The 21,807-nt window shown below is 54.5% G+C and overlaps 2 protein-coding genes across 10 annotated transcripts in view; both read right to left on the bottom strand.

Annotated features, from left to right (window-relative positions):
• Nucleotides 1-12,232: 12,232 nt before the first annotated feature.
• Nucleotides 12,233-16,464, bottom strand: Arrdc2 (arrestin domain containing 2). Its single transcript, XM_021218848.2, has 8 exons — nucleotides 16,053-16,464; nucleotides 15,904-15,970; nucleotides 15,622-15,769; nucleotides 14,609-14,711; nucleotides 14,274-14,530; nucleotides 14,023-14,185; nucleotides 13,382-13,539; nucleotides 12,233-13,149 (listed from the first exon to the last, which is right to left on the bottom strand). Exons 1-8 carry the CDS (start codon nucleotides 16,324-16,326, stop codon nucleotides 13,096-13,098), a joined length of 1,224 nt encoding a protein of 407 aa, XP_021074507.1. The 5' UTR covers nucleotides 16,327-16,464; the 3' UTR covers nucleotides 12,233-13,095.
• Nucleotides 16,465-20,116: 3,652 nt separating this feature from the next.
• The window catches only part of Kcnn1 (potassium calcium-activated channel subfamily N member 1), a 20,683-nt gene continuing 18,992 nt past the window's right edge, over nucleotides 20,117-21,807 (bottom strand). For 5 of the 9 annotated variants that reach the window (XM_029532031.1, XM_029532034.1, XM_021218851.2 and 2 more), the window contains one exon: nucleotides 20,117-21,453. In XM_029532031.1, coding sequence (XP_029387891.1) covers nucleotides 21,208-21,453 — 246 coding nt within the window. In that variant the 3' untranslated portion in view covers nucleotides 20,117-21,207. The remainder of the gene's footprint in view (nucleotides 21,454-21,807) is intronic. The other 4 variants (XM_029532030.1, XM_029532029.1, XM_021218850.2 and 1 more) reach the window with 2 other exon arrangements.

A 21,807-nucleotide genomic window follows, 5' to 3' on the forward strand; every position in this document is an offset into this window, starting at 1 on the left:
CATCACCAGTGGGAAACAAAGTCCTTACTGTGTTCCAGACATCCTGCGTGCTCAGCCCGCGTGGCATGGGATGTCTCACAGGCTGCTGCAGGCAAACACGGATGCAGCCATTATCACACCCACACTTTTAACAAACTGGTGGAACCGTGATGAGGGGTTTGAAAGGGGCACAGGGCTGAAGGGCGGAGGGATCCTGGAGGAGGCGATGCTCTGCCTGCAAGGACAGCCAAGTGAAGGGACTGAGGTAGCAGAATAAACTCCATTTTGTTCTTAAGACTCCATTTTAAGTTAACTTGCCCTTAGAGAGGCATGGCCCCCTCCCTTGAGGTCTGAGAAAAATCACAAAATGTCCTTGCCAATTGCAAAATAGACACAGCAGCTGCAGCGGCTGGTAACAACAGAGTGGGCTAAGGAAAGGTAAGCCATTCCCAGGTCAAGGTGCTCCTCCTTGTACACTCCCTCTGTAAGCCCCGCCCCACAGTTAGGTCCGATTCACTTTTAAGGGGGGTGCTTGCCCCCTCCTCTCTTGCTTTTGCCCTCTTGCTCACCCTCTCTCCCCATTCCCTGCCCCCACTCGCTCCACATGCTCATGGCCGGCCGCTTCTTCTCTACTCTCTCTGCCTTTCTCTGCCTCTACTACCCTCTTAGCTCCCCTCCCCATGCCCTGAATAAACTCTATTCTATACTGTATCGCTTTGTGGCTGGTCCCTCAGGGGGAAGGGAGGCCTTGGCATGGGCACGCTGTGACAGCCCCCTTCCCCCATACCTGACTTCACCCCCCTAGAGCATACCCCTCCTCTCTTTATCTTTTTATAATCGCATCACCTTCCTTGTGGTAACCAGGTGCTTGTAAAGCAATCAGCTTAAAGACCAACATATCTGTACCTTCTCATGTAATGCCAAGGCTTGGAAACCCGAGCTTCAGTGTTTTTTGTTTTTTGTTTTTTGCCCTTTATAAACCTCCTTCACTCAGACCTGGGGGTTCCTGTTCCATTAGGAAGGTTGATGGCCCGAGCTTGAGCTTCAATAAAGACCCTCATGCGCTTACATGGGCGTTGTGATTCCTGGTGGTCTCTTTGGAGGTTTTATAATCTGGGTGCAACACAAGAACAGCCAAGGTTCTGAAGAGGCCAGAGAAAGGCTCTGAGTGGCAGGGCTGCTGCCGGCAGGCCAGGACTTTTAGTTTAGCTTGGTGGCTTGGACAGAGGAGCTTGTGACTTCCCTTCGAGCTGCCCAGGGCCGTCTGGCTGCAGCCCATGCTAGATCAGAATTCCCCATCCCCCTGCCTCAGACTCCAGAGGGCTAGCAGGCCCAGTCCCTGGCCCCTCTGCTCTCCCTGCTGCCTGATTTGTGTGGAGCAGGGACATGAGCAGCCTTAGTTTCCTTCCCCAGGTACCTTCCGGCTATGTGCTTCCAGCTGGTGTGGACAGATTGTCACAAGCTCTAGGGAACATGTCCTGCGATCAGTGACCCGGAGTCAGGTGCCCAGCGCTCTGCCAGCAATGTCTGCCTGTTTGATTTTATGTCCGTCGCTGTTTGATTTAAAAATCACACTGCACTTACACACCACACGATTTGCCCCACATACACCATTTTTCTTCAGTTTGCCCATTTAAAGAGCACAATTCAGTGACATTTGGATTCACTCGGTGTACACACAGCACTTCTGACTAATTCCAGAACATTCCATGCCAAACGCCAAAATGTGTGTCCTCACGAGTTGCTTCTGAATCCCTGGGCACGCTTTCACAGCCCCGAGCCTGATCCAGACACCAGGTCACAGGGGTCACTCACCAGAGTCTGTGTTGACGGTTGTCAATCACATGTATTGTGATTTTAAAGTTTTTAACATGTGTCACTGCCTCTTTCCTTTTCATAGCTGAGTACTATTCCACTGTGCACCTGGAATTTCCTTTTCATAGCTGAGTACTATTCCACTGTGCACCCGGAACAACTTAGTCTCTCTGCTCATGTGCTAACGAGGGCACCACCAGCTCTGCGTTCCTGGCTGCTGTGGACCCTGCTGTTCCGGCTTGTGAGCTGCAGTCGTGGGGAGAAAGACCTGCTCTCTCTTCCCTCTTGTCGTTCATTCCCCCTTTCTGTGCCCCTTCCTTCCGTCATTTGCGTTTCACCGGAAGCAGAAACTCACCCCTGAGCCACGCCCCCAGCCCTCACTGGGGGATTCTTGGCAGGAGCTGAGACCACAGACTAACCCTTTACACAGGACAGCTCTCTGGGCCACAGCTGTCGCCCCCACCCCTCGGCTTGCCTCTTTGCCCTTGGATCCTCCCACAATCATCAAAGTTGATTCTCACCAGCCATGACAGGGTTTCTGGCAACCTTACCTAGCCCACAGCCTCTCAGAGCCACTGACCCCAGCACCATAATGGTGGCCCAGGCACTCAAGCAGAGCGAGGGAGGAGGCCCACCGGCCTGCCAGAGCGAGGGAGGAGACCCACCGACCTGCCTACCGAGGTTTCCACGGAGGTTGCTGCTCAGTCCTGGCCTGGCTGGCTGGGATCTGCTCTGGCCATTGGCCCTGCCCTGGGCTGACCCTTCCAGTGGCTTCCCTCCTCAGTCAGGTGCTTTCCAGCTGGGGCCTCAAGGAAGAGGTCATACAGTCAGTCAACACGCATCTCAGAAAGAGGGCCCGGGCCAAGCTTATGGATTTTCTCAGCCTTGGCCTCTTTGCTTCCTACACCACCGACCTACAAAACTATGGTCCCCTCTGCAGCTCTGATGACTGTTCCCTGGGACTGACCCCGGCTCACACCGGCCAACTGCCTCTGCCTGAGTCATCCCGACCCCCAAGTCACACCGATCCCGTGCAGAGCCTGACATGCTTCTTACCCCTGTCTTCCCCAGCCTCCTCACACTCCCAAAGAACTCAGGCATCCTCCTGCCTCAGTACTTTCTCATGGGTCTTGTCTCTGCCTGGGATCATTAATTTCTGCAGCATCCTCCTGTCTCCCTGTCCCTGCCCATCCTGGGTCTAATTCCAATGTCCTTCTCGGTCACATGTCCCCAGTACACGGAATCTGAAACACTTCTGCCTATAGCATATTCAGCTACTGCATACAGTTGGGGTTTAAGTAGTGTGCACCTGACGAACAGGTTGAGGTTTGGCGTCCTCTACCCCACAGGTCATCACAATCAGACAGTGGGAGGCCCTGGGGTAGGAGACTGTGCCCCATGTCAGGGTGACCTGTAGGCACGACCACGGGGCAGTTATGTGAGGTTGGAGCCCCTCCCTGAGGCCAGCAGGGGAAACTTGTGTGGGCTTCAGAGAGTTCACAGGTTGAGAAACTGAGGCACAGAGCCGAGCTATTCCTGCTAATCTGCCACTCCCCATGCAGCCTGCCTGGGGACTTTCTCATGGGCGGAAACAGTGGCAGCCGGTTTCACAGGTAGCTGGAGGCCGGTATCGATTTGCAGATGGCACACCGGATCACACTGCCTGGGGCAGTTGGGGGAGGTTGGCTCTGTCACCGTGTACTGGAGGAAACAGGGCACCAGGCCATGGTGCAGGGACAGGGGCAGGTGTTGGACAGGGCAGGAGGGACCTGGGACCTCAGGTGCTGAGCTGGGGTCCCTGCACACTACTGTCTCTCACCAACTAGGCTGAACTGGAACATACTATGTAGTCCAAGCAAACTCGAGCTCCAGACCCTTCCTTGTCAACCTTGGCGGAAGCCCTCAGTGGCCTAAGCCAGTAGGGTTGAGGTTCCAGCTCACCCCCCACCCCAAGTCACAGCCACCCTGTGGCTGGGCTTGGCAGATCCTCGGGCACAAAGAGGTGGCATGTGCTCCTGGCCCTTGCACCTTTCTCTCTGGGAACTCAAGGGATTATGGGTTTGCAATCTCTTCCAGAGCCTTGGGTCTGTGGCAGCTGTGTCCCCACCATATTCCCTTGGGTGTGGGCACCTGGGCTCTTGTGTGCAGCACAGGAGTCCTTTGTGTATACTCTATACTATTCCTTCATTGGCTGTGATAAACACCATGACCAAAAGCAATCTCGGGAGGAGAGGGTTTAATTGACTTCATTACTGAAGGGCTCAGAACAGGAACCTGAGGCAGGAGCTGAGGCAAAGACCATGGAGGGTGCTGCTTACTGCCTTCCATGGCTTGCTCAGCCTGCTTTCTTATAGAACCCAGGACCAGAGATGGTACCACCCACAATGGGCAAGGCCCTTTCCCATCAATCACAAATGAAGAAACTGCTCACAGGTATGCTTACGGCCCGATCAAACGGAGGCAATTTCTCAGCCAGGGTTCTTCTTCCCAAAGATCTAGCTTGTGTCAAGTTGACAAAAAAACTAACACACAACAGATGTCCTCTGGCTTATGGTGGGGTCTTGTCCTGACAAACCTGTCCTAAATGGAAAACATCAATGGAAAATACACACAGCTCTAGTTGTGTCAGGATCCCATGGCCAAGGGGCAGGGGAAGTCGTGGCTCATGACACCGCCTCAGACTTCATTCCTTGGGGCTCCTCTCGCACAGGAGCTGGGATCAGTTCCCAGCACCCACAGAGCAGCTCATAGCCTCCATTCGGGCTCCAGGGGATCTGACGCCCCCTTGTGGCCCTCTTGTGCTCTGCACTCACGTGCACACAGAACTGTGAAACACAAGATCTCAAGACCTGGCATCGGGAGGCACAGCGGGTGATGCTTCTTTGCTAATTATCTTTTCATTTTTCTCGAGGCGTCCTGTGAAGAACAAAACATTCTGTTACTCTTTAGAATTTTTTACGCATTTCATTGTGTGTGTGCTTACATTTTGCCCGTGGGCACGCAGAAGCCAGGGCTCAGCATCTGGGGTCTTCCTGGGCTACTCAACCTTCCTTCTTGTTGCATATTAACTAATCTATTTGAGGGTTATATGCAGAGGTCAGAGAACAACTTTCAGGAGTCAGTTCTTTCGGTCCTGGGGATCAAGCTCAGGCAGTCAGGCTTGGCAGCAAGCACATTTACCCTCTGACCCATCTTGTCAGCCCATCTTGTTCCTTGGGGCAGTGCCTCGCACTAACCACAGTGCTGACATCTGTGGCCCTAAGTCAGCCCTGGGGGCTGAGGTTACAGCTACACCAGCATGTACATATTGATTGATTGATTGGTTTTTCCAGACAGGGTTTCTCTGTGTAGCTCTGGCTGTCCTATAACTCACTCTGTAGACCAGGCTGGCCTCGAACTCAGAGATCCACCTGCCTCTGCCTCCCAAGTGCTGGGATTAAGACTTCGGTCCTGATGCTTGCACAAAAGGCATTTGACTACCTGCACTGCCTCCTCGGCCTCCCTATCCTTAATGTAGGCAAACTTGTACACATTAATTTGTTTTCTTCAGTTTTTTGTTTTTGTTTTTGTTTGTTTGTTTTTGTTTTTTGAGATAGAGTCTCCCTCTAATAGCTCAGGTTTGCCTCAAACTCACCATTCTCCTACCTCTGCGGAGTCCTGAGACTGTGAGCATGGGCCCTTGCACCCAGCCACACAGTACCACTTTGAGCTCAGTGTCTGTCCACCATCTGAGTACTAACACTGATGGACCCTCTCTCTGGGAAAAGACCCTCTCAACCTTAAGGCAGAGTTCCTGTGCTGTATGGGAACTTCTGTGGGCCCTGAATTCCAATGTGTTGGCCAATGAGCCCCTCCCTGTGGCAATCTTTCTGATGTAACCATAGGCTGTGAAATTGCTCCCAGGGTCTGGTAGGACCAGTCTCACCACCTCACTTTTCTCCAGAAGTGTTGGGCCCTGCACCACCCTCAGCTTAAACAGGGCTTTTTATTGTTGCTGAGACAGGTCAACTTATGTAGCCCAGGCTAACCTAAAAAACATACTATAGAGCCAAGGATGACCTTGAACCTCTACCTCCCAGCTATGATGCAGACTAATCTTTGCTGTTGTCATTAGAGATGGGGTCTCACTCTGTAGCTCTCTGACTGGTCTGGAACTCAAAGCCATCCCCCTGCCTCAGTCTCCCATTTGTCAAGATGACAGGCTTGTGAAGGCTACCCCGCGAGGCTCCCGCAAGCTGCGCTGTGCCCGCTGAGCCCCTGCGCCTCAGGGACAGAGCTAGGCATCTCCCGGCCAGGCCCAGGTCCCGGAACCTCAGGTCATTCTGTGATCCCTGGAAAATTCCAGACCTGTGTAGAAGCCAGGAACTAGCTCTGATCCGCAGCTGATGTGGCCTGCCACCCTGGTACTGACCCCAGCACCCCGACTCCGGCCGCCTGCACTGCCAGGGTCACGTGACACATCTGAGTCGCAAGGTCACCATGTCCCTCAACCTGCACCTCTAGTATCGGTCCGGATCCGGTCTTGTTAGAGGAGCGCCAGGGAGGTGGATGCAGGGAGGTGGATGCAGGAGGAGCCGGCTCCACGCTCTAGCTGAACTGTTAAATCCCGGGTTCAGGGGGAGACCAGGCTTCAAAAATGACAGTATGAACAATGGCGAGCAGGCGACAACGGCAGTGGACAGCACTGCAGCCTGACCTCAGGTCTGCTCCACACTGTTCCCTGCCCTGGTGGGAACATCGTGCTATCCTCTCTGCAGTGACACGCCTCCTCCCTCCTATCCCCCAGTCCCTTCCCCCTCAACCCCACCACCCCCGTTTTAGAATTAGGAAAATAGTGGACAGCACTTGGGCCTGAACACTTGGAAAGCTGAGGCAGGAAAATTGCCATAGTGAGACTCTGTTGCAATAAACACAATAAAAGTGCTGGGCGGTGGTGGTGCACGCCTTTAATCCCAGCACTTGGGAGGCAGATTTCCGTGTTCGAGGCCAGCCTGGTCTACAGAGTGAGTTCCAGGACAGCCAGGGCTACACAGAGAAACCCTGTCTCAAAAAACAAAAAACCAAAAAACCAAAAGCCAAAAAACAACAACAACAACAACAACAAAAACCCAAACAAACAGTAAAAGTAATACTCATTACTTAATCCCAGCACCCTGGAGACAGAGGCAGGTGGATCTCTGTGAGTCTGAGGCCAGCCTTGGCTCTGTGAGACTTTATCTCAAACAAACAAACAAAAAGTAACAAAGCCTTAAACAAACAAGTCTTGCTCCTACTTCCTTACCCTCCCTACACTGGCCAGAGAACTTCTTTGCCCATGGGAGAGTGAGGCATGGCTGGGCACCCTCGCTGTTCCTAGGAGAGCCAGGTTGTTGGAAGGCTCTGCATGAGGCAGCCCCGTGCTCCAGCAGACGCGGTTGCTCTGGAGGTGAAGGAGAGGGGCTGAGAACTGTGGTCTCTTGCTCTCAGTTTCCAATCCCTGAGGCGTTTCTTTCTTTTCAGCTCTGTGGGTGGAACCTGGGTTTTCCATCCCTGAGCTTCAGAGTACCAGTGAGGCTGAAACACAACCCCTGGGCTGCCAGCCATCCGGCCTCTGCAACCCTAGGACCTTGTTGCCTTTGAAGGTCCAGTCCCAGGATGTACTTTTGACAGCACTTGACTAAGCAGTATGTGTGTGTCTGCTGCTTCTTGAATGTTTCAAGATTTATTTTGTTATTTATATGTATTTATTTATATGTTCGGGGTACATGCTGTGGTGCTCATGTGAAAGTCAGGGGACAAACAGCTTGCAGGAACTGGGTTCTCCTTCCGCTATGGGGGGGCCCAAGGATTGAACTCAGGTCAACAGGCTTGGCTGCAGATGCCTTCCCACTGAGTCAGCTGGCTGGCCTCTTTTTTTTTTTTTTTTTTTTTTTTTGGTTTTTCAAGACAGGGTTTCTCTGTGTAGCCTGGAACTCACTTTGTAGACCAGGCTGGCCTCAAACTCAGAAATCCACCTGCCTCCCAAGGGCTGGGATTAAAGGTGTGCGCCGTCACACCCAGCTGGCTGGCCCCTTCTTGCTTGTTGATAGGAAGTAAAGAAAAGATCCTGGGGTTGCAGAGGCTGGGCCCCAGCGAGAGAGAGAGAGAGAGAGAGAGAGAGAGAGAGAGAGAGAGAGAGAGAGAGAGAGAGAGAGAGAGCAGGCAGGCAGCCCCACTGTTCATCTGAAATGGAGCCACCTGGGACATCAGCATTTTGGGGGGGTAGCCTCTGCTCACTTTTACATTTCAGTGAAAGCTCGGCCCACCGAGGCTGAGGACGTGCGGCAGGGTGGTCCAGTCAGCTGGCAGGCAGGGCACCATACACTCCTTCCCGCTTGTCCTCGGCCACCTGGACTTGGTGTCTTGGCAGTCAACCCGGCAGGGCCTCGCCAACAGCAGGCTGGGTTTCACCATCAGCACAGGCCATGAGGTCCTTCTACAGAGTCGCTCCTGTGACCCAGTCTAGTCACTTGTTGATATCACTTGATACTTAGTAAACATTGTCCCCATAGGGGCAACTGCCAGTTCCAGCTGGGATGGGGCTCCTGTGAGCCATCCTGCAGGCATGATGGTAGGAGAGCTGAAGGCAAGCGCTTTGTGGCGCCTCCCGGGCAGAGCTGTGAGCTCAGCAATCCACAGGCTGAGGAAGTAGAGTAACCATCTGCTCAACTCCAGGCCAGCCCCCTGCCTCAACAAATAAAAGAAGCTAATTAAGTGGAGGCTGGTGTGGTTAGTCTTTAGGACCCAGCGTGTGGTCGTATTTGAGAAATATGGTCTTATCTTTCTTTTTCTGTGGTGCGGGTCCCCTGAGAGGCCTCAGCCTCGGCCAGGATGACAGGAACAGTGGCCCATACGAGATACAGACACCCTCACCCTGTGAGGGTCAGAACCAGGCTGGAGAGGCAGAGAGGAGGCCAGCTTCAGTTTAGGGGTTTTGAAGGGTGATTCGAAGTTTACCACAAGAATGTAGCATCCTGGGCTGGAAAGATGGCTCAGTGATTAAGAGCACAACTGCTCTTCCAGAGGTCGAGTTCAACTCCCAGCAACCACATAGTGGCCCACAACCATCTGTAATGAACATACATAAAATAAATAAATCTTTAAAAAAAAAAAAAAAAGAATGTAGCATCTGGTAGTATGATAAAACATGGGACTCCAACAGTATCAGGGGCAAAATGACTTCAGACTGGAACTGTCCCCATTTGATGTGGTCAAGATGAAAGCCCTGGAAAGGGACATGGCCAAACTGAAGCTGCTCCCCTCAGGACGGTGGACAGTCCCGTCTCCGTGTGTGCAGTCCTTGCACGGGGGGTGGGGGGGGTGTCAACGCCAATGTCCGCACTCAGCTGGGCCAACCTGGCAAAAGCTCAGGTTGGGGCTCCCACGAGACCCGCTTTTTGTTTTGCCCACACAAGGAACAGCTTATGCTTGGAAAAGGACTCTGGCACTCCTCAGCCAATCCCGAGCCCGCAACCTCCGCCTACCCTCCTCACAGACTGCATGTGCCCGCTGCCTATTCAGGGAAGACAGGAGCCTAGAGCTGACCCCTGATCTGCCCTATTCCCTGGCCGAAGGTTCACACCTGAGGAATACCTTCCTGACCTGTGGCTCTGTTCCTTGGGGCTCCCAGGGCCACTTCCTCTCCGCCCCATTCTGTTCACAGCCGCCATGGCTGTCCCCAGCGTCTTTGACTGCTGCCTGTTATGTCACTGCCCAGACTCTGCCCTGTGGCTGGAACACCCTCCCCAGGCAAACTCCTCTTTATCCACCTAAACCCCAACTCCAGTGTCCTCTCTCTTTCCTTCGCATGGCTCCACCCTGACTCTGGGAGGCCTGGACTCTGCTCCACCGCCTTGGTCACAGAGGTATATGGGATTGGATTACTTCTACTGAGCCCCCAGTCTGATGGGCTGTGTCAGGAGCCTGTGAGCCAACCCCAAGGGCTCTGCCACATCAGATGATCTGTGGTCCCATGGAGCCCGGAAGTGGGACGGGTCTGGCTGGGAGGGGAAGACTCCAAACCCTGATAGGGCCTTGTGCACAAGGCTTGACGGATGTCCCTTCCTACCCAGAGTGCATATGAGGAGCCCTGGACAGTTTCCCTGCAGGGGGACTGCTCTGTTTATGTCCCTCTTCCTGGGCTGTATTCCCCTCCCCCGCTGGCCACAGCTGGCACCACCCGACCGGAAGAATCAGAATCACGGCTTCCTCCTCAGCATTTTTGGGACTTTCCTCAACATCATAAATAAAGCCTAGGGAACAGGCCTGGGGCTCAGCCGGCAGAGTGCTGGCCTAGTGTGGGCAAAACCCCGGCTATCCTAGGAACACATAAACTAGGTATGCCTGTCATGACATCAGCAAGGAGTTCAAGGCCAGCCTGGGCTACACAAGACTGTCTCAAAAATACCCAGGGCTGGGAGGCTGAGGAGCAGGAGCTGCTGCTGGAGCAAGTGTAAAGGCCCTGGGGTTGGAGCTGCTCTGCTTCCTCAGGAAGATCAGAGCAGGAGCCGGGAGCCAGGAGGGGGCTCTGGAGGTCGCACTGATGGGATGTAGGGACAGGATGTCCTGTAACCGGAGCCCAGAAGGACAGCAGCCCCCTCCCCGGCACCCCAGGGCACCCTGCTCTGGACAGAATGTGCTCGGGAGTGGCTGCGAGATGGAGAGGGCAGCCGCGTCTGTGGGTAGATTCCTGAACGGCTGCCTGGCCAGGCCAGCTGCCAAGTGTCTGTGCCCTGTGTGCCTGTCACCCCGGGGCTCAGAGGCATCAGAGACACCATCAGCGTTCAGAGAGACAGAGAGGGACCTGGAGTTTGACACTGAGCCCTCATTGGTCAAACTAAGGGGGTTCCCGGGAGCAGGGGCACGGAGGTGAGCCCCCACCTTCAGTCCTGTAGCCAAAGGTGGGAAAGCAGCCCTGGTCCCAGCAGAGGGAGGAGAGAGGGGGAGGAGAGGATCTGAAGCAGTGGGGGTAGGGGGGAACTGAAGCAGCACTGGGGGGCCTCCCCCTCCTCTGCCCCAGGACCACTAAACCAGACCCTTCCTGCTAGTTGCTCACCTGACCCCAAAAACCTTCTGTAAGCATCAGGTCCCCACAGCTCAGGTGTCTGGCTGTCAGCTGGCCTGGCCTGGCCTGAGGGAACCTCCCTGGAACTGTTGAATGTCCCCTCTTGGGACATACTGTGAGGCTCAGGAACACACCTGGAAGTAGGATCTGGCACCCACATGGTGGGGACACAATGTCTTTGGCTGCAGGTTTGGGTTTGGGGGACAGTAGTGAGGTTGGTTCCCTAGTCTAGATACCCAGAGTATCCCCATGACTGTGCAGGGCTCTGGAGGGGTGTCTATACTACCTTGGCGTCCCACCTCACCTTGGGGCTCTGGATTCCAACGCCACTTAAGACTGTAGTTAAGTTTTGTTTTGTTCTCCCCACATGGCCCTGGCTGACCTGGAACTCCCAAAGATCCTCCTGCCTCTGCTTCCTAGTGATGGAATTAAATGATAATTGATTAATAGAATCTAATTATTATCAGTTATCATTGTTATCATCTCTCTAGGCAGCCCAGATTGGGCTTGAACTCATGGAAATCCTCCGGCCTCAACCTCCTGAGTGCTCAGCCAGTTTTTTTTAAAAAAATAATTATTTATATTTTATGTATATGAGTACACCATAGCTGTGTTCAGGCACACCAGAAGAGGGCATCAGATCTCATTACATGGTTGTAAGCCACCATGAATTGAACTCAGGACCTCTGGAAGAGCAGTTGGTTCACTTGACCACTGAGCCATCTCTCCAGCCTGTTCAGCCAGTTTTTAACTGTCTGCATTTATGTGCTGGTGACAACCATCTGTGCTGTGCCTCGGGGAGGGGATCTGGGGATCACATGCAGATACCACACCCAGGGCTGGGGAAGTTACTCTAAAACTTTAAAGAGATAAGTAAAGCAGACCTGCCAGAGAGGGGGTCAGAGGACAGACCTAGGTTTTGTTCCCAGCACCCATGAGGGCTCACAGTTGTCTGTCACCTCCTGCTATAGGGACTTGATGTCCCCTCTGGCCTCCATAGGTACTGGTTGCAAGTGCAGAAATACTCAGCAAAATACTCAGGGGGAAAAGACAGCGATCTTCTAACACAGTGACAGAACTGTTGAGCATCAGCAGGTGTGAGGCAGACGTGGGTCCCAGTGACCCTGCCAGGAAGGGGTCAGAGCTGTGCTGGCCTGTAGCTGTCATGCACAAAGGACAAGACAGCCCTGTGTCTTCCTCCCATTTTTATTTATTTAATATATAAAAGTGAGCAATTCTTTTTTTTAAAGATTTATTTATTATATGTAAGTACACTGTAGCTGTCTTCTGACACTCCAGAAAAGGGCGTCAGATCTTGTTACAGATGGTTGTGAGCCACCATGTGGTTGCTGGGATTTGAACTCCGGACCTTCGGAAGAGCAGTCAGGTGCTCTTATCCACTGAGCCATCTCACCAGCCCGTGAGCAATTCTTTAGACCATGGAAATGGCAAGTCCCTGGCAGGTCTGGGATGTTGGGCGTTTGCCCAGTTGCCCCCGGTTGCCTGTTCTCCTTGCAATGTCCCCAGCTGACCCTCCTCCGTTGCCTGTTCTCCTTGCGATGTCCCCAGCTGCCCCCGTTGCCTGTTCTTGCAATGTCCTTGTCTGCATCCTGACCCCTGAGGGAGGCTGGAGGTTCTGAACATGGCAGATCACAACCGCAGCTCTGGGTTCACCTGGGCCATCAGTTTTCAAAAGCTGGAACCTCTGGACCTTCAGGTCCCCCTTGTGTCTGTCCCTGGGCCCTCTGCCCTACTAACCTCACGGTGAGGCCATATCTAAGACACCTAAGTGCCTGGGCTCCCGACAGTAGGAAGAAGGAGTGGGCACTCTCTGCTCTGCCCATTTCCTCCATGCTTGTCTGCTTGCTGAGCTCCTGTTAATACAGCAAAGCCTCAGCTGAAATGCCCTCTGGGAGCCTTCTGCCTCCCCTCTGGCCTTCTAGCTCATTCTGGTTCCTTGAGATCGGAAGTGTCCACTTTAGATTCATCTCTCCCAAACTATCATCCCCTAGAGGAGCCCAGCATTGCTCCCAAGCCTCATTGGTGGGTCAATCGCAGAGAACCGGAAGCTCTGAGAAGATGAACTGTCCACGGAAGCCATGCTGCTCCTGTGCAATGTTGAAGACACACGGCCTCATCTAACCCTGAGTTCCCAAAGCAGATGGTGGGACTTCAGTGGCCAAAGACTGTGAACTTGTACCGAAGTGTCAGCCCACGGATCAGCAGGTCATGCAGCGTGGCCTCACAGCCTCTGAGGGTGGGTTAGGGTCCTCCTGACAGACAGAGCCCGAGTGAGTCACACTGTGTGCCCCAACAGCCTAACCCCTTCAGATCAACTCTGAGAGCAGGCAGTCAGGGGTCCCGAGGTGGGTATCACCTGGATCTTATGATTCTCCTGCCTCAGCTTCCCAAGGACTGGGACAACAGGCCTGTGTCACCACACCCTGCCCCATCAGCATATCACCAAACAGGCTACTGAAGCAAGGGAGGCTGCAGGTAGCTTACCTCAGAGTACAGAGGAGGTGGGCGGAAGCGGAACTCCTGGAGACAGGCAAAGTAGGGCCCTTCTGTGGTCACACCTAGGTCTTGCAGGAGGGAGGAGGGCCCCTGTGACGCAAATACCAGCGGGCTCTCCCTCACCACCTCCGAGTACTCAGGTGGGGCTGCAAAGGAGAGACAGTGAGTGAGGCTCTGGGAGACCCATGGCTGTGACATGGTGACAACTGAGCCCTTTTCCCCTGGGGACAGCTTCTCTTGCTCAGGCTGATATCTAATTTGTATCAATCCTCCTGCCTCAGCCAGCATCTTGGACTTTTAGTTTTGGATACTGATTCTTTTTGCTTTTTTGAGCCAGGATCTTGGTGTAGAGCAGGCTGCCCTCCCGATGCTTGCTGGCATTATAGGCCTGTCTTTCCACACCCTGATTTGGCTTGGCTTTGAAGTCCAGGTCTCTTGAAGCCCAGGCTGGCTTCTAAATTATTAAGTACTGGGAGCTGGCCTTGAACTGACTCCTTAGCCCTCGGTGTGCAGGTCTGATTGGTGCTTGGGATTATTAGTCCCTGCTTGTATAGAGACCCCAGGGACAAAGGACCAGGCCTGGGCCGCGGCTCTGCCAGCCAAATCCCTTGCCAGTTGGCTAAGCTCACCCTCTGGCCGATCCATCAGGGTGCACAGGCCCCAGTCTTGCAGGAAGCTGGCACGGCTGCCCACACTAGCCGAGCGGCTGCCCAGAGGATGCAGGGGGACGGTGCCTATGACCAGCGGCAGCTCCAGCAGCAGCTTGGAAGAGCCTGGGATGTCCACGAAGACCTGAAGGGAGCAGCAGCGAGGTGGGCTAATGCCCACCTGTGCCCTCCCCCTTGGTCCAGACGACAGGATGTAAGGGAGCCCAGGGTACCTTGAGTGAGTAGTCCACACTGAGCACGCGGCAGTGCAAGATGGACGGGCCCACTGGGGGGATACGCAGCGCACGACCGGGCCACAGCGCACGGCGACCGGGGCCCACAGGCTCCCCATCCACACTGGCCACCACTGCACGCTTCTGCTTGCGGGCACCTCGGGCCATGAAGGTCTGTGTCTGTACTAGGGCGGCACAGGGCTGCACAGCTCGCGTAGAACCATTGTCGATCTCCGCAAAGATCGGAATGACCTCGCCTACAGCAGACAGCAGCTTGCCTCAGTTTCCCCACTACAGATTACCCCTGTTTCGGCTGCACACAGCTCCCCCGTTACCTGGCGTGTAGCCTTTGCGGTCAATCTTGGCTGAGAGGGACACGAGGCCGCGCGTGCAGTACCAGGATCGGGCCACCTTCTCCCGGGCTCCAGCCTGGGGTTCCTATGGAGACGCCAAGGGTCATTTTGAGCACTGGGCACTTGGAGTCTTATAGGAAGGCTGAGACAAGCGGGCTGTTTTAAGTTTTGATCAGATAATCCCAAATAACGCAACCCTGTCTTTTTGTTCGTTTGTTTGCTTGCTTGTTTGTTTTTGAGACAGGGTTTCTCTGTGTAGCCCTGGCTGTCTTAGAACTCACTCTGTAGACCAGGCTGGCCTTGAACTCAGAAATCTGACTGCCTCTGCCTTAAGGGTGTGCACCACCACTGCCTGGCCAGCCCTATCTTAGGAAGCCAAAAGTTGAATAAAAATTAAAAATGAGACTAGATGTGGTGGTGCATATCTTTAGTCCCAGCAGGTTTATTTCTGTAGGCTTAGGGCCAGCCTGGTCTACTCAGTGAGTCTCAGACCAGCCAGGACTACACACAGAGAGACCTTTCTAAAATTAAAAAAAAGAAAGAAAGTCGGGCAGTGGTGGCGCACACCTTTAATCCCAGCACTTGGGAGGCAGAGGCAGGCAGATTTCTGAGTTCGAGGCCAGCCTGGTCTACAAAATGAGTTCCAGGACAGCCAAGGCTATACAGAGAAACCCTGTCTCAGAAAACAAACAAACAAACAGAATAAAAGAAAAAGAAATAAAGCAAAACCCAAAACCAGTAAAAACAAAGCAAACACAAAAACAACAACAGCCCTATCATATCCTGCTTTACCTGAGACCGGGAAAGCACAAGATACCTTCCCAGAGGCACACAGCAGGTGAGCACCCTCAGAACTTGCACCTAGCTATGGTGGGTTCGGAACTCACCACTAACTAACTTCTGGCTCCCTGTTTCAGAGGCCACCTGAGACCCTCAAATCTAAAAGATGTCAAGCAGCCAGGCTGAACCCCAACCCCCACAGGGCAGCCACTTGCCAGCAGGGCAGGTGTGTTTATGTCCACGGGTTCAATGACAGTGAACACCTTCCGGGCGCAGCGCGCAGGGACCCATGGCCGGTGCAGGGTGGCTTTGATGGAATAGCGGACGCTGCCGTGTTTGCCCTCGAAGGATGTCACCAGGGAGCTGGGGTGGCAAGAGTGGGGATCAGAGGATCACTATCAGGAAATAATGAGGTGAAGGGCATACAAGGGATGTCCCGAGAAGTCAGGGCTGAGGGAACCCCAGATGCCCAGCCAGAGGGCGACAGCGGGGCTTACATAGGCAGCTGGAAGCTGAAGGGAAACTCGTGGCGTCCAGCGGGAAGCGTGGCGATGTCCCCCGAGTCTAGGAACAAGACCCGGGGCTCAGCGGACGTAGGCCTGGGAATCGCATGCTCGGTGCGCCCCAAAAGGTTCCCAGCCCGTACCTGGCGCGAGCAGCGTGGCGCGGTGGTTCACGACTTCCACGCGCTCGCTGTAACTCTGAGTATAAGCAGTGCTGGAGCCCGCGCTGCGCGACTCCGTCCAGTGCGCGCGCGCGCGGCCCCGAGCGCGCAGCCTGAGCGCGCCCACGCGTGCCGCGCCCGCAAGCTCCAACAGTACCCGGCCTGCCACGGCCTGGCCTCCGTGGAACACGGGCTCGGTGCCCGTGCGCGCCCCGTCTAGCTCTACTACGAACGCCTTCACCTTATCGAACAGCATTGAGGTGACGGTCGCGAACCCCAAAACAGACCGGCCCGGTGCTCGAACCCGCGATAAGAAAGAGCTAGCGACTGCGAACGCAGCGGGCTCGAACTACGTACACACAGACGCGAGACAGCAGGACCGAAGACCGCTGGGGACCCGCGGCTGCGTCGCACTTATAGGACGGTTCGAGGGCGGGGCCTGAGGCGAAGACCGCGCCTACCGGAAGAGACTCCGCAAACACGGCCGTCGGGGCGGGGCCTGAGGGAGAAAGCTGCGCCCCCCCGGGAAAGACTAGGCCAATAGCGCGGCGAAGGAATGGCCTGAGGAGAAAGCCACGCCTTCAGGAGAAGACCCCACCAATAGCGCGGTGAGGAGGCGGGGCCTGAAAAAAGCCTGGCTCTGTTGAATTAGGCCAAAGGCTCCACGAGGGCGGTGGCCTGATAGAAAACTCCGCCCCTAAAAGGGACCAGGCCAATAGAGTGTGAAGGGCGTGGTCTGAGGGGGAAAATCCGCTCCAACGAGAAAGTCAGTAGCATCGAGGGGCGGGGCGGGGAGGGGCGGGGCGTTAGAGAAAGCCTCGCCTACCGGAAAGAACTTCACCAATAGCGCGGTGGGGCGTGGCCTCGCGAGGCTCCAGACAGCACAACCCTTGCTTGGTTCTGAACGGGAGCCGGCGTGGGAGGTGCTGCGGCGCAGCTCTGCCGCCTGGGGTCTCGGAAATACACACACAAGGAAGCCCAGGAATAGGGAAACTGGTCCTCGTCACCCAGCGTGACAACTGTCACTGGTTTTTTTTTTTTCTGTTGCTTTTTGAGACTGGTTCTCATGTAGCCCAACCTTACGTGGGACTTGAGACAGTCCCCCTGCTTCAGCTTGCATGATTGGCCGGTAGTTTTGTGTTCCCTTGGCTAGTCTGGAACTCACTATGTAGACCAGGCTGGCCTTGAACTCATAGAGGCGAGGTTGCCACTGCTTCCCGAGTGCTGGAATTAAAGCTCAAATCGGATTTCTGAACCCGGAAACTTTATTTTCTTTTGAAGCCAAGTCTCACATAGCCTCCAGTGCACCACGTACTCTAACCAAGCCCGATGTTGAACTTGCCCTCCTCCAGCAGTTTTCCAGAGCTGACTTGATAGGCGTTTGCCACAGTGCCTGACTCTTCCTTAAACTTTTTATAAAAAGAAAGATTTGTTTATTTTATGTATATGAGTACACTGTAGCTGTCCTCAGACACACCAGAAGAGAGCCATTACAGATGGCTGTGAGCCACTGTGTGGTTCCTAGAAATCGAACTCAGGGCCTCTGGAAGAGCAGTCGGTGCTCTTAGCCACTGAGCCATCTCTCCTGCCCGGCCTGGCTGTTTATGTTTTGAGACAGGATCTCACAGTGTAACCCAGGCCGCCCCGGAACTCCAGTGTCAGCCTCTTGGGCCCTGGGTTGGCAGGCGTGTCCACTAGGCCAGCTTAATCATCAACTTGCTGCCGCCTGCAGACCTATCTGGGGCACCTTTCTTCAGGCCCATTGTTTCCGGCGATGCGAATTGGTGGGGACAGGGAAGGGTTGGTCCTTTCCCCGCATTGGGCACCCCCATTCAACCTAAGGGACCCTGGCAAGGGACAAGGAGGATGTGCCTCAATTTCCACTTCCATGGGGCCTAGGGGAACTTAGTCTCTCAGATCCAGAAGGGGATTGCCGTGCATAGGCAGCAAATCCAGGAGACTCTCTGACATTTTTAGTCAAGGGCTGCAGCGTACCTGGGGACAGCGAGACCCTTCTGGGTTGTAACAGGAAGAATTGCTCCTAGCTGGGCGTGGTGGCGCACGCCTTTAATCCCAGCACTCGGGAGGCAGAGGCAGGCGGATTTCTGAGTTCGAGGCCGCCTGGTCTACAAAGTGAGTTCCAGGACAGCCAGGGCTACACAGAGAAACCCTGTCTCNGAGTTCCAGGACAGCCAGGGCTACACAGAGAAACCCTGTCTCGAAAAACCAAAAAAAAAAAAAAAAAAAAAGAAAAAAGAAAAAAGAAAAAAGAATTGCTCCTGCAGGGAAACCTGCCCGGCAATTGTAGACACGGGCGTCCCCTGGTGGATATGGGACGTACTGCGGCTCGTAGTCACTCCTGAGCCCAGCTGTGTGAACACAGGTTCACAGCTGTGTGAACCAGGCTGCAGCACCCCCTGCCCCGCAGCCTAGCGAGGACAAGGCGACCTGGAGAACCAGAGAGGTCCCACAGGTCTTGGCCTAAAGAAAAGTGCGGGAATTGAAGACGCCCCATCCCAGAGTGAGCGTACCACAGAGATAAGTCTCAGACCCAGAGAGGGCTTGGCCTTCGCCTGGAGTCACAGAGCAAGTCACACCCCAGCCCACCCCACCCCGTGTGTGTTAGAGGAAGTCCTCAGTGAAAGTCTGGGTGGCTTCAGGGTTTCCTTTGAGTCACCTGGAGAAGAAAGTTTCAACGGGGTCCCTTCCTGACCCACCGGACAGACGCTGACTTCCTTCATCCAACTGAGGATTTATCTGTTTAGAGTAGCTGGAAGGAGATGCGGGCTCCTGCTTCTGCCCTGCCTATTTCACGTCCGGCATAGTGAGGCCTGGCTTAGCTGAGTGAATGAGAGAGGGGCAGGGAGCCCTGACACACCACATCTGCCCTGCAGGCACACAGCAGGGAGCTGGCTCAGGGATAGGAATGCCCTAGGGGTCTCATAAGTGAAATGGGAGGGGTTATGTCTTCCACTGCAGTGTACTGCGGGCTCCTCCCCAGTGGAAGACATTCCCTTCCTACCCACAAACACCATCAGACCCACCCCCCTTCAGGGACAGACCCAGAGTGGCAGACAGGGCAAGGTAAACTGAGGCAGAATTCGGGGTGCACACACAAGAAGCTTCTTTGAGAATTGGGACCCCCACACCTAGAGGTCCTAAACAGGAGACTCTAGTCCATCCTGGGTTTCCACAGGTCCTGAATCCCCCACTTTAATTGGGAGTGTTCCACTGTTAACCTCTGTTTCTAGGTTGTCACAGGCCTGAAATAGGGACATAGTCCAGGCAGGACAACTTCATCCAGGATGAATGGGCGTCCCTATGTGAAATCCTCCCTCTGGGAGCCCTTACGATTTTTGTGATAGTATATGGTAGCCCAGGCTACCCTCCAATTATGAACTCCTGATCCTCCTGCCTCAGCTCCCCAGTGCTGGAATGACAGATATATGCAGCCACATTTAACTTTTGTTTAAGAAAAGTCTTTTGAGAAAGGGTCTCTCTATGTAGCTCTGGCTGGCCTTGAGCTTCTGGAAATCCTCCTGCCTCAGCTTCCTGAGTGTCTACTGCTTCTGTGAGTTCACCTGGAAGTAACATCTGCTGGTGTCACAGGTAGGTCTTGGCTGTGGCGAAGTCGCTGGCCACGGCGTTCACGCCCACGCTGCGCCCCTCCTGCGCCCCTCCAGCCAGTGCATGGCCGCCCAGCCGCGCACCACCACCTCGAGTGCTTGAACACGCAGCCCGGACCCCCGTGGCTCCCTCTTCCCGCAATTCCCGCAGAGAGTCCAGCTGCACGTCCCGCGGGCCAGGTCCCATGACACTCTCGGACTTCCTGCTCCAGGTCGTTGATTACTCAATCCGGGGCAGGGAGAATGTGGCCGCTCACCAAGGCGACCTGTGGCCTCACAGCTGCGTTTTATACTCTCATTCAGCCCCAGCCCGCCTCTCCGTGATGCACAGACCTTAGAACACGCAGCACACAGTTCGAGTCTGAAGGACCCTGTTGTCCTCCACACCCAAATGTTACCACCAGAATCTCAAGTCACCTACAGCCTTGTTTATTTCTGTGCCACCCCAGGTCTTACTGTGTATACATTGCAATCCACCTGCCTTTGCCTCCCGAGTGTCAGGAATAAAGGCAGGTGTCACACTGACCTGCCTTGTTTATTTCTTCCGGACCTGTTTTGATCCAAGTCCCCTTCCTGATGGACAGGAGCTAACACTGGGCTCAGAAGGGCAGGATGGGGCCATGTTTCCCAAGCCCTCGTGGGCAGTCTCAGGAAGGAGGGGCATTTATTGAGCACCCACTGTCTGACCCGTGTGGGGGTTGGGTTAGGCATGTTTCCCACAGCAGCAGGGGATAAAGCCTGCCCAGGTCCAAGCTGGGCCTCTGGGTTCCCGCACAGGTCCACTGTCTCCCGAGACAGGTGGCTGACGGTCTCATCAGAGGACGCCATGACTTAGGCTGCTCTTGATAAGCCGCCCATGCCTGGGAGGAGTCTCAGTGTCCCCCAGGTCCCCAAAGTCTGGAGCCTAAAGTCTGAAGCGACCGTGGTGACTCTGCTCGCCTGTAACCCTGGCCTCTCACCCTCCCATGAGCCCTTACTTTGACATCAGGATCCCCAAGTAGAATCTATCCGCTTATGCTGTTTGACAAGTGTGTTTGCCTCAGACCACTGCTGTGTGGCTGCAGGCAAGTGGCCTCACCTCTCTGAACTCTCATTTGTTTGTATCTTACTCCAGTTAGATAGATCCTGAAGAAAAGCCATTATTTCAGTCCCTGTATACAGTAGATACTCAATGCTTGTGCAGTGACTTTCCACCTCTGTCCCGCCCATTAAGGAATCCCCAGGTGGGGTCATCCACCTCCTCTGTGGAGATGCATGTCAGCAGAAAGTGGGCTGGAAGCTCCTGATTTACTTAGAAATGTCGAGGCCCCCCGCTACTACTCCTTGCCCTCCTGGGGCTGGGACAGCTAAGGGCGCATGGATCCTGTGGTCCAGCCTCAGAGGGATGAGTGCCTGTCCAGTCGGCTCAGTTCCACCCAAGCTTGTAGATGCAGTCTGGTGGTCCAAAATGGCAAGGAGCTAGCTGTGGCCACACGATGGCTGAGATGGAGCAGTCTAGTGGTCAGCAGCCATCACCCGCAGTCTGATCCCATGGTGGGCAGCCAGTGGCTTTGTGGGCTCTGGGTGGCTGTGGCCAGGTGACCAGGCCCAGGCCAGGGCGGTGGTAGAGGGCATATGGCTTGGGCTATGAGGCCTGGTAGAGCCTGCAGGGAGGCGCCCAGGACATCCAGGCGGCTCTCCAAGGCGGCCAGGCGTGCCTCCAACTCCTCCTGCTGGGCCTGCAGCTCTGACACCACCTCATATGCAATGCTCTGAGCCTACAGAGATGGAGAGACAGACCGAGTGACAAAGGGAGGGACCAGGAGATGGCTGAGGACAGAGGGCTAAGGACAGTAGGGGCCACCATAAGGATTAAAGAGCAGTTCCTGTTCCAGCAGCTGGCTGGCTGTGTGACCAGCAGGGGGCGCCAGAGGTGCAGAGTCCCAACACAGGCCGCCAGGGTTGGAGACACCCATAGCTGTAGCCAGCCTTCAGTCGGCTCATAGCCCTCTCTAGTACTGTATGTATGGTTTTCTTTCTTTCTTTCTTTCTTTCTTTCTTTCTTTCTTTCTTTCTTTCTTTCTTTCTTTCTTTCTTTCTTTTCTTTTCTTTTCTTTTCTTTTCTTTTCTTT

Source organism: Mus pahari, chromosome 19 (assembly GCF_900095145.1).
Source record: "Mus pahari chromosome 19, PAHARI_EIJ_v1.1, whole genome shotgun sequence".
Taxonomy (NCBI): Eukaryota; Metazoa; Chordata; class Mammalia; order Rodentia; family Muridae; genus Mus; species Mus pahari.

Bases quoted from the DNA above. Each gene is read 5' to 3' on its own strand.
- Arrdc2 (XM_021218848.2), bottom strand. From the start codon at position 16,326: ATGCTGTTCGATAAGGTGAAGGCGTTCGTAGTAGAGCTAGACGGGGCG. The intron at 15,770-15,903 runs GTAAGCCCCGCT...TTGCCACCCCAG, and splicing joins TTCAGCTTCCAGCTGCCTAT to CTCCCTGGTGACATCCTTCG. The intron at 13,540-14,022 runs GTGAGCTTAGCC...TCTCCTTTGCAG, and splicing joins CCTGATGGATCGGCCAGAGG to CCCCACCTGAGTACTCGGAG.